Below are 14,620 nucleotides of genomic sequence, written 5' to 3'. Positions count from 1 at the left end.
TGTTCCGAGCATTTCCCTCTACAACGTTTTGGAGCATTCGTTGGCTGACCTAAGTAGCTTATTGCATTTCTTTAAAAACTTTTCTGTAAAAGGTTGACGGGTGTTGGGTGTTTATATGGTTTTCATTTGCATCGCCCATGATGACTTACTAGAATTACTTACGAGCACACGAGACACTAATAGTAGTTTGACAAACCTTGGTTTTCAAGAGGTATTTTATATTGACATTTGCTGTCACAAATTTTCTGTCAGATTTAGTCGCAAACCGCACGCAAAGTGCACACAAATGTGTCGACACCTTGTTACGGAAAAGTGTACACACGGCGACGACACTTTGTTTCGAAACAATTCTAGACACATTGTGTGGACTCTGTTACGACACATCTGACATTTAGTTACCACTTTGATGATTCTGCGACTGGAATGGTTATATGGGAGACTACCGAAATAAATTATTGTCGATGGAGAGTCGAGCCGAACTCGACGAAGTACAGGAAGAATTAAAACTTCCGACACGAGTGCAGTGCGGGTACAAAGGCAAGTCGCCTAAGGTGGACACGAGTTGGGGGTCTGTGCCTCTTCCGTGGTCGGAGGAGCCAGAGATGGTGCAGGCGGAAGCGGGAGCAATACGAGCGCGGCCGGCGCGTCGGGGCGCGTGCGGTACCGCGTGGCAGTGGCGCGCGGCGCCGCCGGAGCCAACAGAGCCAGGGGCTCGATGGGTGGCGAGCGGGCTTCCGTCGTCGGCACCGCGCCGCGCGCCCCCGCGGCGGCCGCGAGCGCGTCGCCCCGCTCCAGCGACCACTGCCGGCGCAGTCCGCGAGGACCTCCGGCCAAGCATCTGAAAATTAGAACAAAGATCTTAATAAAATTACCTGAGATACACGAGGGTATCGATTTTTAACGATACAACCACTGTAGTGGTTCACAATAAAGAATATTTATATTTACATTACACACTTCTTCTATCTACATACTACGTAGGTATACTAGGTATACGGTGAAATATAGGTTTTTAAGGAGAACAGTATTTTGTTCCGGGCTTCGTATCCGGGAGTTCTTATTTTACTTAGGTAGGTACTATAGTTTCTGCAAGTAACTTAAAGTTTCGTTTTCATTTGATCTTGTATATCACAGAAAAAGTCTGTGTTTTTAATTGATCAATAACTTAAACATTCTGTATAGAATCATGTATATTAAAAACCTGTAACGAGAATAAGGTGCGCTGAGATCTGTAGGAGTGGCCGCCGTGGACGTCCCCGTGGCCGGCGCGCGTGGCGGCGGGCTGCTATCGGCGGACACCGCTCCCGAGCGCTGCCAAGCTGTTGCAACAAATTAACATTAAACACGTCTGATGGCTCCTCTACACGATGGGCCATCGTCGGCCACTCCAAGGGACGCAGCCATGCGGTAGAATGAGATAGCAATATCACTTGCTCCCTCTAACGCATAAATGCGTCCCTTGGAATGGCCGGCGTTGGCCCATCGTGTAGAGGAGTCATAACAAGTTTATGTGACTCCTACACAATTAAAAGCATTAAAGACATGTGCAAGTGGATCAACACACATATTACAAGCTCTATGATGTATTCAGGAACCGCAAATATCCACTGGTTGAACGAGCGAAGTTCCACGAAAGTGGTGTGATAGTTACTAAACAACAAAAACAACTAGGAAGTTTAATTAAGTTTTTTTTTTATAAATGGCTTCTAGCGAAAGCAATATTAAACGACAATAATATTATAATAGTGTACGGTTAGTACAAGACAGTGTACGGTTATGAATTCTTGTTATGTTAGGCGATAGCTGGAATGGTGTTTAAACTTGTACATAAAGATCCACACAATGTACATTTTATTCTTCATTATCCGCACACTTCCAAATTTCACTTCAATAAATTAAAGCTAGCTTACCAAATTTGTCAGAGCTTGTTGATGCATCAGAGCGCTGACGCTGGACCTGGATCTCCGGCTTTTCGTTCGTAGCATTTTCATTTATTTGCGTTGGAGGCGTCATTGTTTCGCTATCGTTTTCACTGTCAGCCTCAAATAAGATTTCTTCACTCCTGTAACCAGATAAGTTAGGTTATGTGTAATTTTTGCTGCTTGTAGACTTATTAACAAATAGGTAGAGATGCACCGGATATTCGATTACTATCCGGTATCCGGCCTAACCGGCCCTGTTTTTAATATCCAGCCGGATACCGGATAGTGACCTATTATCCGGCCGGATACCGCATAGCAACATTGCTTGATTTCAGAGTAAACTAATTTGGATTTAAGAAACAGTCATGGTCATAATCGTACTTGTTTATTATTATAAAACGATTTGAACATTCCACTGACTTGCACGCGCACTCATTTCGGACCTATAAATGTGTCCGCGCGAACTTTCACTAGGAAACAGGTCAGACCTGAATGCGCACCTGAAAAACCGAAATGTAGGTATAGTTCCGCTAGCCTGATCTTCGGCGGCCGGATACCGGATATTTGGTCGATGGTCAGGCCGAATATCCGATATTCGGCCAAACAACTATCCGTGGCATCTCTACAAATAGGCATCAATTACGTTGAAGACTTACTGAAGAGGCGGTGGTGTCGGGAGTGGTTTGTCGAAGCCCTCCTTCCCCAGCAGCCAGTAGGTGTGCATGGCCCCCTTGCCCTTGATCTGAGTCAAGCCCCGTGACCGTAAACGGTAACCACCCGCTGTCGTTAATCGCTCAGCAGTTGTCGCGGAAATCTGAATACGCCACGCAGCACCTGAAAATGTTGATTGGGATTCTTGAACAATAATTAATAAATCGAGTCCATATATAGAAATTACTTTGTGTTTTAAACGTTCAATGTGAGGTACATACCTACTTCACGTCTAAAAATAATGACACGAACAAAGTGTCCAATAAATGTAAACGCGATCAATAAGGTAAATACCTAATATTGAGATTGTGTGTACACATATTTTTGTCACTTTGTCCGTATGGATATTTTAGATGACACCGTACTAATGAATCTCTTACCAGTAGATTCCATTCTTGAAGCCGTGTTAACAGTGTCACCGAAGAGGCAGTATCTAGGCATCGTGAGACCGACGACGCCCGCGCAGCACGGGCCGGTGTGCAGCCCGATACGTAGATGCAGAGGTGCCGTCGGCGCGTGCCTGATGCGGAAACGTCCCGCCAGGTGCAGCAGATGCAAGGCCATGGTGGCGATGCTCTCGGCGTGGTCTTGCGCGCGGGTGGGCAACCCGCCCACAACCATGTAAGCGTCGCCGATCGTTTCTACCTTATACACCCTATATTGTTCTATGGCAGCATCGAATACCGTGTACAGATCATTTAGGAGGTCAACCACTTGCACTGGCGTAGCTCGTGCCGCCAGAGCCGTAAATCCGACTATATCGCTAAAGTAGATGGACACGTCTTCGAATTCTTCGGGTTCTACGCGTAATCCAAGAATTAGTCGTTCTGCAACCGATCTGTAAAGAGATCGAACTAATATGATTACCCTTAATATCTGCAACTTTTAGGTAGTTAACCACCTGAAAATAGAATCAAAACAATTCTAGTAGTTAACAAATGCTCAAAAGTTCGAGTAACAACATTTTTATTTACCTCGGCAACATTCTATTAAGGAGTTGTTCTGTTTTTTTCTTCTCCATGTCTAACTGTTCCGTCCGTTCCTTTATAAGTTCTTCCAGATTGTTGCTGTACTTTTCTAGCATCTCAAACATGGAGTCTACTATGTTAATTTTCCTGTAAAAACATTGTATTTAAATAAGTCACCTGTATTTAAGCCTGCAAAACATTGATAGTAACGACATGAAGTTTGTTTTTTACCTGCGGCGCAATAAATTAGAAAGCTTATTATAACGTTAGTGATAAATAAAAACTTGTCAGGATGTCGCCGTCGACGTATACGTCTGGGAGGACATCATCACCATAACGTTAGTAATGAATTATAATGTAGTAATTTTAATTTTTAACAAGCAGAAACTTCTGCGAACGATGCTATTAAGCTTAGAATAAATCGAGTAGCTGGAGTATCGATTTCACTCATAAATCACTTCATCACTTTTAAATTTATTCTAAGTATAATGTAGTATTTATTTGTAGTTCTGTGGTTGTAATAACGTGTCCTATACCCGTCGGTGATCTTTTAATTATTACGAGGACTCTCTGTTTCACAAAGGGGTAAAAAATTATCTATCATCGTCAACACTGGGTGCCAGTTGAAATGTTTGTCTAAATACGAGACATGAGCAGGATCGTCAGCACTATGGGCTCTAGTTTATCTGGTTGCCTATATACGAGAAATGGGCAGACCTGCCGCGGTGCATGTGGCGGAAGATGTCGTGCAGGGTGTGGAAGTCGGGCCGCAGGTCCGGCGCCTCGCTCCAGCACTGGCGCATCACGCTGACCGCCTCGGGTGGCGCGGCACCCATCGACACTGACGGCCGGATAAGGGGAGGCGGGCGCATTATCTTCTCTACGATCTCTGGAAACGGTAGCTTGTTTATTATATTACTAGTGGCGGACGGTTGGGATTGTGTTTCTAAGCTGCCGTTAGCGGCCGCTATGTAGCTCAAAAGTTGTCACGTTTTTTCTTTTGTAGTACGTATGATTTTTTCGCACTCATAAAACTTTGAAATTTATGGCTCCGTTAGACGTAGAGAAGAGCTTATTAAATAATAGAAATTACTTGTTGACCTATTATTAGGAAATTGGTGATAGGGTCCTATTGATCAAAAATTTATTAATTACTTTCGTGAAGGTTTTTTTAATTACTCAATGAGTTCCGGTAATTATTAGTTTCAGTGTAAACCAACCGGTCCATAACCACGTTTAAGTAAATGTTGCGAGCTTATATATGGAGCATTATCTGTGAAAAGGGACCTTATTGTCGATGGCGCTTACGCCGCACAGCGGTGCGCGGCATTGTATTTATATCGGACCATCGTTAATAATGGCGTAAGCGCCATTGACAATAAGGTCCCTTTTCATAGAAAACGTCACATATATTTGGATGTCCCAGGGTGAGCCATCACGAACCTTCAGGTGTGAGAGCGAGCATGCAGTACGGCTCGCCGCGAACAATCACTTCCTGCATGATGATGGCAAACGAGAACACGTCTCCCGGCTGCGACCCGCGCCCCAGCCCACCTTCCTCGCGCAGTATCTCCGGTGCAGTCCACAGCAACTCTGTTCATAGGACATACTTTTCAGTCACATTTAAATTACCGACTAAACATCTAATCCCTCGGGCCGTTTTGGCAACCAAGCTTCCCAACTAATAGGTAAGTAATCGAGTAGATATGTGAACCCAACAACTGTGAACCAAACCCAACACAAGCTGAAGTCGCAAGTTGTGAATAGTAACTTGCTATTTCGATTGTAAGTTTAAGTCTGACATAAACGTCCTAGTCTGAATCATTACTCATAGTAGATAGAAAATAGAACAAACGTGCCTAAATTACATGTTGTGTAATAAATAGTTTTATTAACTCTTTCTGTAGATATCTTACCCCTCGCAGCCCTTGGCGGCTGAGGTAATCCTTGTGCACGGTAGAAGCTAGGCAGACCGTAGTCCGTTATTCTAAGCACCCAACGTGAATCGACAACGCAGTTCCTTGAAGACAGACGGCCATGCTGGCGCAGCGAGGACGAATGCACATAACGCATGCCTTTGACTAGGTCTGTGAGCAAAGACAGCCGGAACGTCCAGTCAAGCTTGATATCGTCTGCCATAAGCACATCCTCGAGAGACCCGCGACCGCAGGCGTCGAATACTAACGCAGGCCGCAATTCGCACAGGCAACCTGTAAATTAAAAACCATTATGTCTTCCCTATTACCTAAATATTAACCTCGATTAAAAATATATTCATATGTTTGCGTGAGTCGCTTTGTTATATGCACTTTACCTATGAATGGATTAAGATTTTCGTGCCGCATTGTTTGCATCACTAGAAGCACGTCGGTTGCTTTTCGTTTTATTTCGAGGGTCCCCGTAGATGGCAAATATTTTACGTGGACAGCATCACCCTGTTACAGACCAAATACAACCACATTATTACTTAAAGAGGTACTTAAAGAATTACGAACCACTTCAATATTGTACCTGTATATCTATAATGTCCGAATATAAAATAATAATATTTGAATGGTTGAAGTCATACGTATGATTAAAGTGCATGCGAATAGTCCGTCTATTTTCAAAGTCTCGCCGATCTCTAAGCTCAGTGTAACCCAGATGTAGTAAATATAGAAACAGTAAAGGTACGTACAAAACTAACAGTACCTTGTAACGAGTGCGGCGATCGTGGGTCAGGCGATTGACGCTACAGGTGGACGAAGGCGCGGAGGGCGCGGCCGCGGCGGGCGGCGGCGCCGAGCGCGGCGACTGTTTCAGCAGGTCGGGCCGCTCCAGCTCAGGCCCGCCGAACTCATGCAGTTGTTGTAGCCAGCAAGACAGCATAGTTTCCATTCCCTCGCCCACGCGGCGCCGTTCGTCCGCCGGGAATGTGAAGTCACTGGCCAGGAGAACTGCGTCGCCTCGCCTGCGCCGCCGGCGGCGCCGCGTGGCCGCATACCGGGTGACCAGCGCTGCTGCCGCTGCCACCATAAGAGCACAACAAACGAACACCATAGTCAACATCCCATGTTCGAACTGAGCCCATAATTCATGATCGGAAGCGGCATGTTGAAAGGCCCATTCTTCAAAGTTATATGTCGAATTCAACACTTCTATAATAGTCGACCAGTCTTCGGTGTCATCGAGTGAACGTGTCGAAGTTGAATTAAAAATTGTCACGAATTCCCATTCGCAAGTTCCATTTTCGACCACTATTCGTTGATATAAATAAAGTTTTGTCTCGCTACTTTCCGTCCTGGTTCGTTCCGCTCGGTCTTGTCGATTAAGATTTTCTATTACTTCATTGTACACAATTGTTTCCCAGGAATCCCTTTTTTCCTCGGTTTTTCCGACTCGTAGTAGAAAAAGATGTTGTTGAAAAGCGTCCAGGTGAAGTAACAGCGAGTTGAAGTCGTAGAGGGTGTCGGAGCCGCGCGGCGGGCCGGCCGCAGGCGACGCGCCACCGCCGCCGGACGGCGCCGCGGGTTGCCCCGAGCTCCGCCGTGAGCGACTAACATTTGATCTTTGGCCTTGAACTGGAGCCATTCGCGCATTATTTTCGAGCGTGTTTTTATTAAATGTTTGTTTTGCGGGTCGAGTATTATTATAGGGCCCGGGAAAATAACCCCGGAATCGACTCTCTAATGTGCTATTTTTTATAGTGTTTACTACGTTTTCGGTTCGTAAAATACCAGTAGACTCCTGACGAGTTCTCTTTTTGCGATAAGGGCCCACGGTTATGTTGTTTACGAGCGCAAAGGCTAACGGCGTCGAGAAACTTTTCTTATACAATGGCGGAAGATTGCTCGATAAATTCGGGGTTTGTGAAATATACGTAGATAGGTTAGATGACAAATTCTCTCTCGATTGTGTATAAGGCAAATTTCTTATAGCTAAAGTGATATTGCTCATTAGAGAAGTCAGTTGGGCATCTCGGCGTGCGAAGGGTGTGTCGGGAGAGGGCGGCGGGTCCTGGTCGAGCTGCAGCAGCAGGACGGCGGGCCCGGCGCCCTCGGCGGCCGCGGCCCGGAGCGCCGCCAGCGCCTCCGCGCCCACTTGTCCGTGCGGCGCGCACAGGATCACCACTGCAACAAGGAACATCCAATGTCGTGCCCAATACCACACCTAGTTCAATTATTATCTAACGATAGCGTAGCGATAACTAAAGGGTTTCTATGAATCACGCACCTTGCTGTTATTTAGCGAAAAATATTACAACATTCGGTTAACGTAGTTACGTAAAAATAAATATCTAACCCCTTATTCATCAAAATGTGTACAGTTAATTTATGTGTTATCCCTCTTTTACAAATACATAAGTAAAAATGAGAGATAAAGACAAACGATTAATAGCTAATTGAGGCTTGTAGCATGTACATGATAAACCCTTGCGGCATGCCTAATGCATATAGCAATATAAGGCAAAAGGGTATTGTCATTTTTCCTAATCACGGTAAAATTATTTACCTACGCAGTCACGCCTGTAATCCGTACATGAATCCGTATTCAAGTATAATTGAGAAAATTACCTGAGGATTAAGTGATGGTTAAATGGAAATATTTACACGATATTAGCCAGCAGGCCATCACCGTTTATTATCATTTAATTAAATATTTATGTTGAACCTACAATATTAATGATATACTTAAGTACTTTATGAGCCCCATGCACTTAGCGCAGATAATATCTAGGAACAAATATTATTTAAATATACCTTTATCAGTCTAAGGCATGTTGGTAGTTCTATTAGATATTCAGAGAGATCATATAAAGCCTGGCTTTAATGGGAAGCAGCAAATAATATCGGGTTACTAATGGATTTTTCATAGGTAAAAGGTCTAAACACCGTTGGCGGACATTATAATGTCTGCAAAATCCATTAAACCTATTAATAATGTAGCAATGCTCTTTGCGCTCTAAATAATTCTTAGGATCGTATGAGGTAGTTTATTTTCTCGTTAATCCCAGCAAGTCAATAGACGTATCTTTATTTGTATCGAAATTTCTGCCTTTTATTTACACATAATATATAAGTTGCTAACAAATTAGTTACCGATATTTTTACAGCTGATAGGTGGTCAGTAGGCACTCAGCTCCCGGAGTAAGTATATTTAAGTATGAAACATTTATACGTTCTATGATGTTTTTTTGGAGGAAATTGGAAAACTTTACTGCGCAAACTTGTTGTTTTTTTTAACTTACCTATTAATTAAAGATCAAGTACATGACATCCGCGATCCCGGACAAGCACAGGCATCTCGTTCACGCTTATGCTCAGTGAGAGTGAGAGAAAAACCTGCATTTACGGGGCCAATTATAAAAAAAAAAAAAACTTCTACTGACTTACCATGGGGTCTCCAAGCCAGTTGTTCAAGTGAAAGAGCTGAGCGACGTGCAGCTAGACCCGCTGCGGTGATGGCTCTTGCAACTTCGCGAAGAATAACCGCGCATTCTCCTGCGGCCGGTGGCAGCAGCACGCGACGCCAGCGCAGGCTAGCAGCTAGACGGGCAGCTGCAGCGGCGCGGGCCGGCAGAGCGGCGCAGGCGGCGGGCTGCGGCCGGCGCAGCGCGCGCGCCGCTGCCGCCAGCGCTCCGCACGCGCCGGCGCCCGCCCAGCCTGCGCACACCGCCGCGCCGCCCGCGCTGAGAGCGCTTAGCGCGCCACTAGTTACAAGCTCTCTCCACTTTGGCCCGCACGTGTCTGTATGCATTTAGTTGGTATTAAACCTCAGTACGTTCATAAAGCTTATTTATTTCAGAGAGTTCATTTGTTCACGCTTTCACTGTGATTCACAATATTTAAGTGTAGGTACCTACCTAGCTAGCTACTTTCCACTGATTAAGCCGAATAAAGTTAATCTATTAATACAGTCTGAAGGAGCCAACTCCGCAACGAAAAATCGCAATCATTGTTTCTGTTTAGATTTCTAAACTTATTTGTTTGTATGTATTAAGCAGAAAAGACATATATTTATCAATTTTCCCGTAGCGACCTAGACATACTTCACTACTTAATAAGTTTTTTTAAACAGACAGAAATATCTAAATATCTAAGTTGTTATGACTCCGTGCCATGGCCGGAGTTCATTAGTGAATACAATGAAATCTTCTACAAAAAACTATATTATAGTTTAAGTTGGTTTTACTAATTTCATACAATATTCTTAAACTAGATATTTACTGCACTGAGCACATACGTAGGTACATTGTTCACTTAATTGTTTTAAATAACTATTGTCGCTGAGCTCGAGAATATTTTTTGCAGAAAGTTTGCAAAGCAGGTTAATATCACTCGTCAAGCCATGATCTGTACTGCGCTTGTTTGATCTATCATGTGCCCTCTAATAGATAAAAACTAAATAAAAGCTTGTAAAAATAGGCAGGGTTTTTGTAAGTCACCGAAAATTCTAGTAATAAGTTAGGTACAAAAATACTATTCATATATGAAATCATGTGGGAGTCCGACGGAGATCTGAACGCGTTGTTAACAAGTGTCCGGGACCATTTAAACCATAAGTACTAGCAAACGAAGTTATATATGTCGACACATATCCAGCATGTCGTATATCTTAAGACGAAACAGGAGCTGAGTTTTAAATATTTTAGGTAAATATACCCGTCTCGCTAACGGAAGCGGCTCCTAAAACTATTAGTGCGATAAGGACAAGTATCGTTAAAATCTTAAAAATCGAGCTTTCGTACACGACTCTTTCCGCCTCTAAAACTTAACCAATCCTAACCAAACTTGAAAACCTAAATGATTATAAAATTGGTATCGTCTTGGGTCATCCCATTCGTTTTTCGTCAAGTTCTTAAATTAGTCCTATTCTGCTTTCGTCACTCATTCTACATTGAAAGCCACCGACGATTGTGACGAATGTAGAACGACCCAAGACGATACCATAAAATTATCTGTCTCGGACCGTTTTGCTTTTTTGTCTAATTGATATCAGTTTTGAATACTACGCTTCTCATTGCGGCATAGTCAAATAGGCCATTTTGGGCATTTTTGAAGGAATAGCGAATTAAAAAACAAAAATATTAAAAAAAGCAAAACGGGCCGACACAGATATTGACAATATTAATCTGTGTTGAAAAAATCATTGCTCTAGAATCAAAACCCACGGAGGAAACAGTCGAGTACGTTTGTATGGAGAAATGACCACTCCTGTTGGCTCTTAAAGGACGGTACGGTCCATACTTGTAGAGCATTCCGCCGTCCCCGTCAGTCAGTCAGGCATGTCAAATTTCCGGTTGCTCTCATCTTGCCATAGTAATCAAGGGCCATAATAATGCAGACATTATTCACTGTCAACTTGTTCCGCTACATATGAAATTGTGAACTGCAAAGAGCGGTTTTACAAGAAAGAGAACATATATTCAAAAACTTGGTATAATTAATTTAACTTGTTGACTTGATAAACTCGTAAAATACTTTAATAATATATGCGAGTAATTGAAGGGATCTTTACAAAAACAACATAACTGCTTAGAGCGGTTGACACTTTTTTAAGAACATTGTTAATTGTTTCAGGTGTCAACCAGTGTAGTCAGTTATGTTGTTTTTGTAAACATCCCTTCAATTAGTCAGCAATTTTTATTACAGTACCTAATGGGTGATTGAAGGAATTACTCTCACTAGAAGGTAGGTACCCGACTTCACATCGCTTTAAATCATTATTTATTAAATCTAGATTTTATTTAGGTTCAGGTAATTAAGCTCCTTGTAAATTTAGACTAATATACATATAAAAGAGAAAAATGTAAAAGCTATTCGGCGTTAGCTATTTTTACTCATAAGTTGTTTGGAGGTTGTTACTATCAAAATAATGATCTAAAATTGGAACTGATTGGGTGTTTTTGTATAAAATAGGGAATATTAGGCAAAGCTCTGCGTAGGTGGCACCTTTGTGGCACATACAGTAAACAAACCACATTGACACATCACACGTCACGTCAATCACATGGCCTACCGCGAAACAAGAAAATCGAAATTTCGTTATCTAGTCTTTCTATCACTTTGTATATTCGACGAGCCATAAAGAGGCAGATAACTAAATTTCGATTTTCGCGTTTACCGGTAGGCCCTTGATAACAAACCGCCTTGATGCATCAATGTCATATTTTATTGTCTGTAAAAACTTGTCAAAAAACAGTTTAAGGCACAGTATGTATAAGTTAGTCTTTGAATTTACTGAGTCGGTAGTGCTGCACTCTGGCGACAGAACATTGCAGTAATATCCCCTATTAGTTAATTGTAATTAACTTTGCAATGTACCTATTTATTTGGTATCGTCTTGGGTCATCCCATTTGTTTTTCGTCCAGTTGTTAAATTAGTCCTATTCTGCTTTCGTCACTCATTCTACATTGAAAGCCACCGACGATTGTGACGAATGTAGAATGAGTGACGAAAGCAGAATAGGACTAATTTAAGAAATTGACGAAAAACGAATGGGACGACCCAAGACGATACCATTTATTTATCATCTCTAAATATGACATGTACATAAATTAGTGCTGAATTCACAATCACCGCGTAGGTGTAACCAATATTTATTTTAATGTGATATTTTTCGCACGTGTATTAAAAATGTCGTTTATTTTACGTGTGCATGTGTGATTATGGACGAGTCCCGTGTCTTTTATTCGCCTACGGCTCATATCATAAGAGATCTCGGGCTTCGTCCATAATGACAAACTTTGCATATGTACTTTTAGGGTCAAACAAATCACTGTGTCTTTCCTGTAGACATACACAAGAGTTAAGGGCTATAAAGGTTAATTTTCTTATTTAACCCTTATCCACGTGAAAAGGTCCTCCTTTTATTTAAAGAACTATGATAAAATCATTACTTACATGCCCACAAGCTGTTAACTATTGCCCACAGGAGAGAAAACTAGTGAGTTCGCGCGAACAGTACATTTAAATAAGAAAATTAACCTTTATAGCCCTTAACTCTTGTGTATGTCTACAGGAAAGACATAACACAGTGATCTGTTTGACCCTTTAATAAAACGTACTATTTTATATTTATTTCACTTACCTTCGTAATTGAGAATGCGGATTTTGCGTTGTGTCAAGGTGGGCTTGCCAATTGAAAGTGCGTATTGATGAAAGCGTGCCTCCGAGAAAAGGTCTTCGGGGTGAGGAGCGACGCAGGCAGCTCTCAAGAGCAGCAGCACCGTGGGGTCGGAGGCGCCGACGCGGGGCCAGGCGCCAGCGGCGAGCAGGACCAGCAGCACCGCCAGCGCTGGCGGCGGCAGCGGCGGTCACGTCCACGCAGCGCGCCGCCCCGCGCCCCGCCGTCCCGTTTCGCGCTCCGTCGCTCTGATGCGTTCCGCATAATTGCGCCAGATCAAACGCCTGCTGATCACTTGTGTCACGTTCATAATGCGATCGATGCCTTACTTAGCTTGTTTTCTTTTCTGGACGGAATAAAAATAGATGTTAAGAAACCTTTTTACTTTAGTTGGTACTTACAGGTAGAAAGCAAAAAATAATAATAATAAATTGCCAAAAGCTTGCGGGCCATGTTCAGTGTAGTGTTCCGTAGTCATTGTCAGAATAAGTTAAGGAGCTATTATGTAGGTAAGTATCCTGTAGGTACATTACAAATTACAAGCATAAGGGAGTACCTTTGCAGCACTTTGTACATCTTACTAAGATGAGAAGACTTTTGCAATACCTAACTCAAAAAGCAGGAAAGGACTGATCATGATCGCTATATTTTTCTTTTTTCTTTCATAGGCACATACATACTTAATCAATTGAAGGGATGTTTACAAAAACAACATAACTGCTTAGAGCGGTTGACACTTTTTTAAGAACATTGTTAATCGTTTCAGGTGTCAACCAGTGTAGTCAGTTATGTTGTTTTGTAAACATCCCTTCAATTTTAAAGTTACTCGCAAACTACTTAAAATGCAGTTTGTTGGCGAGGCAGCGCTCGATCATTTTTTACAATTTTATGCACCTACTTAAATTGCTATCATTCTACATTCTTGTATGCTTACCCTAAGTTTAAGATTAAAGTTATTCTCAGAAACTAAATATGTAGATATAAACGTAAATAATAGATAGTAAACTTTCCTTTTACAAAGAAATATTTAAAGTATTTATTAAGCTTTAGTTTTACTTTTTTTTCATATTGTTTGGACCCATGAAATCTAGTCGGAGAGAGAACATAAATAATATTTTAGCATCTGCAGCAACAATCCCCACGTAAAATGTCACTGGCTAAAGTAAGCAGTCTGTAACTTCCCCTCATCTCATAAAAGGTACTTAAAGAAATCCTAATGTACCCAGTAAAAAAATATGCTTATAAATGCATAATATCTAATATCGGAATTCTTTTTTTTTTAATTTAGGAAACGTATAAAATAAATAGAATAGAATAGAATAGAATAGAATAGTTTATTGCTCACATATTGATCTTACTCTAAAAGTACAATAAGATTACAATATGTTACCCTACAAGGGCATTGCAAATACACGTGCATATAAAATATGTATTACACATAAGAAAGGTACTTACACTATAATTTATCTATTTCTATGCCTATAATATTTAACAAAAATATTATTTTAGTATCTTAGAATTATACTTATTTTCATTGAAAAATTCTTGCAGGGAGTAAAAACTATGGTCTATTAGGTAGGTTTTTAACTTGGTAACAAATTTTGTGTATGTTTTTTCGTTGGTTATTTCTTTTGGAAGGTAATTATAAATTCTTATAGTCATAACATGAGGGCTCTTGTTACTAATTTGTAAGTTACTTGATGGTATGGCTATTTTATCTTTATTTCTTATATTTATGGCACACGTGTGGCGGTCTGTTGCTTTTGTATATAAACTTGGATTCTTGCGGACAAATTTACTGGCTTCTAAAATATATAGACAAGGTAAAGTTAAAATTTTTAAGTTTATAAAGTGAGGTCTACAGGTTTCAAGATTTTTAATATTTGCAAGAATTCTTATGCACCTTTTCTGCA

General features: G+C 41.6%; 1 protein-coding gene across 1 annotated transcript; it reads right to left on the bottom strand.

The window, feature by feature from the left end:
* Positions 1-442: 442 nt before the first annotated feature.
* LOC134679391 (uncharacterized) lies at positions 443-12,897 on the bottom strand (the record flags this gene model as incomplete). Its single annotated transcript, XM_063538287.1, has 13 exons — positions 443-838; positions 1,202-1,319; positions 1,911-2,062; positions 2,579-2,756; positions 3,014-3,471; positions 3,608-3,748; positions 4,319-4,490; positions 5,045-5,194; positions 5,518-5,811; positions 5,916-6,036; positions 6,293-7,710; positions 8,974-9,327; positions 12,672-12,897. Coding segments are annotated over 13 exons (4,074 nt in total), but the record flags the coding sequence as incomplete, so codon positions are not given.
* Between the last annotated feature and the right edge of the window lie 1,723 nt (positions 12,898-14,620).

The sequence above is a fragment of the Cydia fagiglandana genome, chromosome Z (assembly GCF_963556715.1).
Source record: "Cydia fagiglandana chromosome Z, ilCydFagi1.1, whole genome shotgun sequence".
Lineage (NCBI taxonomy): Eukaryota > Metazoa > Arthropoda > Insecta > Lepidoptera > Tortricidae > Cydia > Cydia fagiglandana.
Note: the sequence above shows the minus strand (reverse complement) of the source record. Positions and strands in the feature narration are given on the sequence as shown.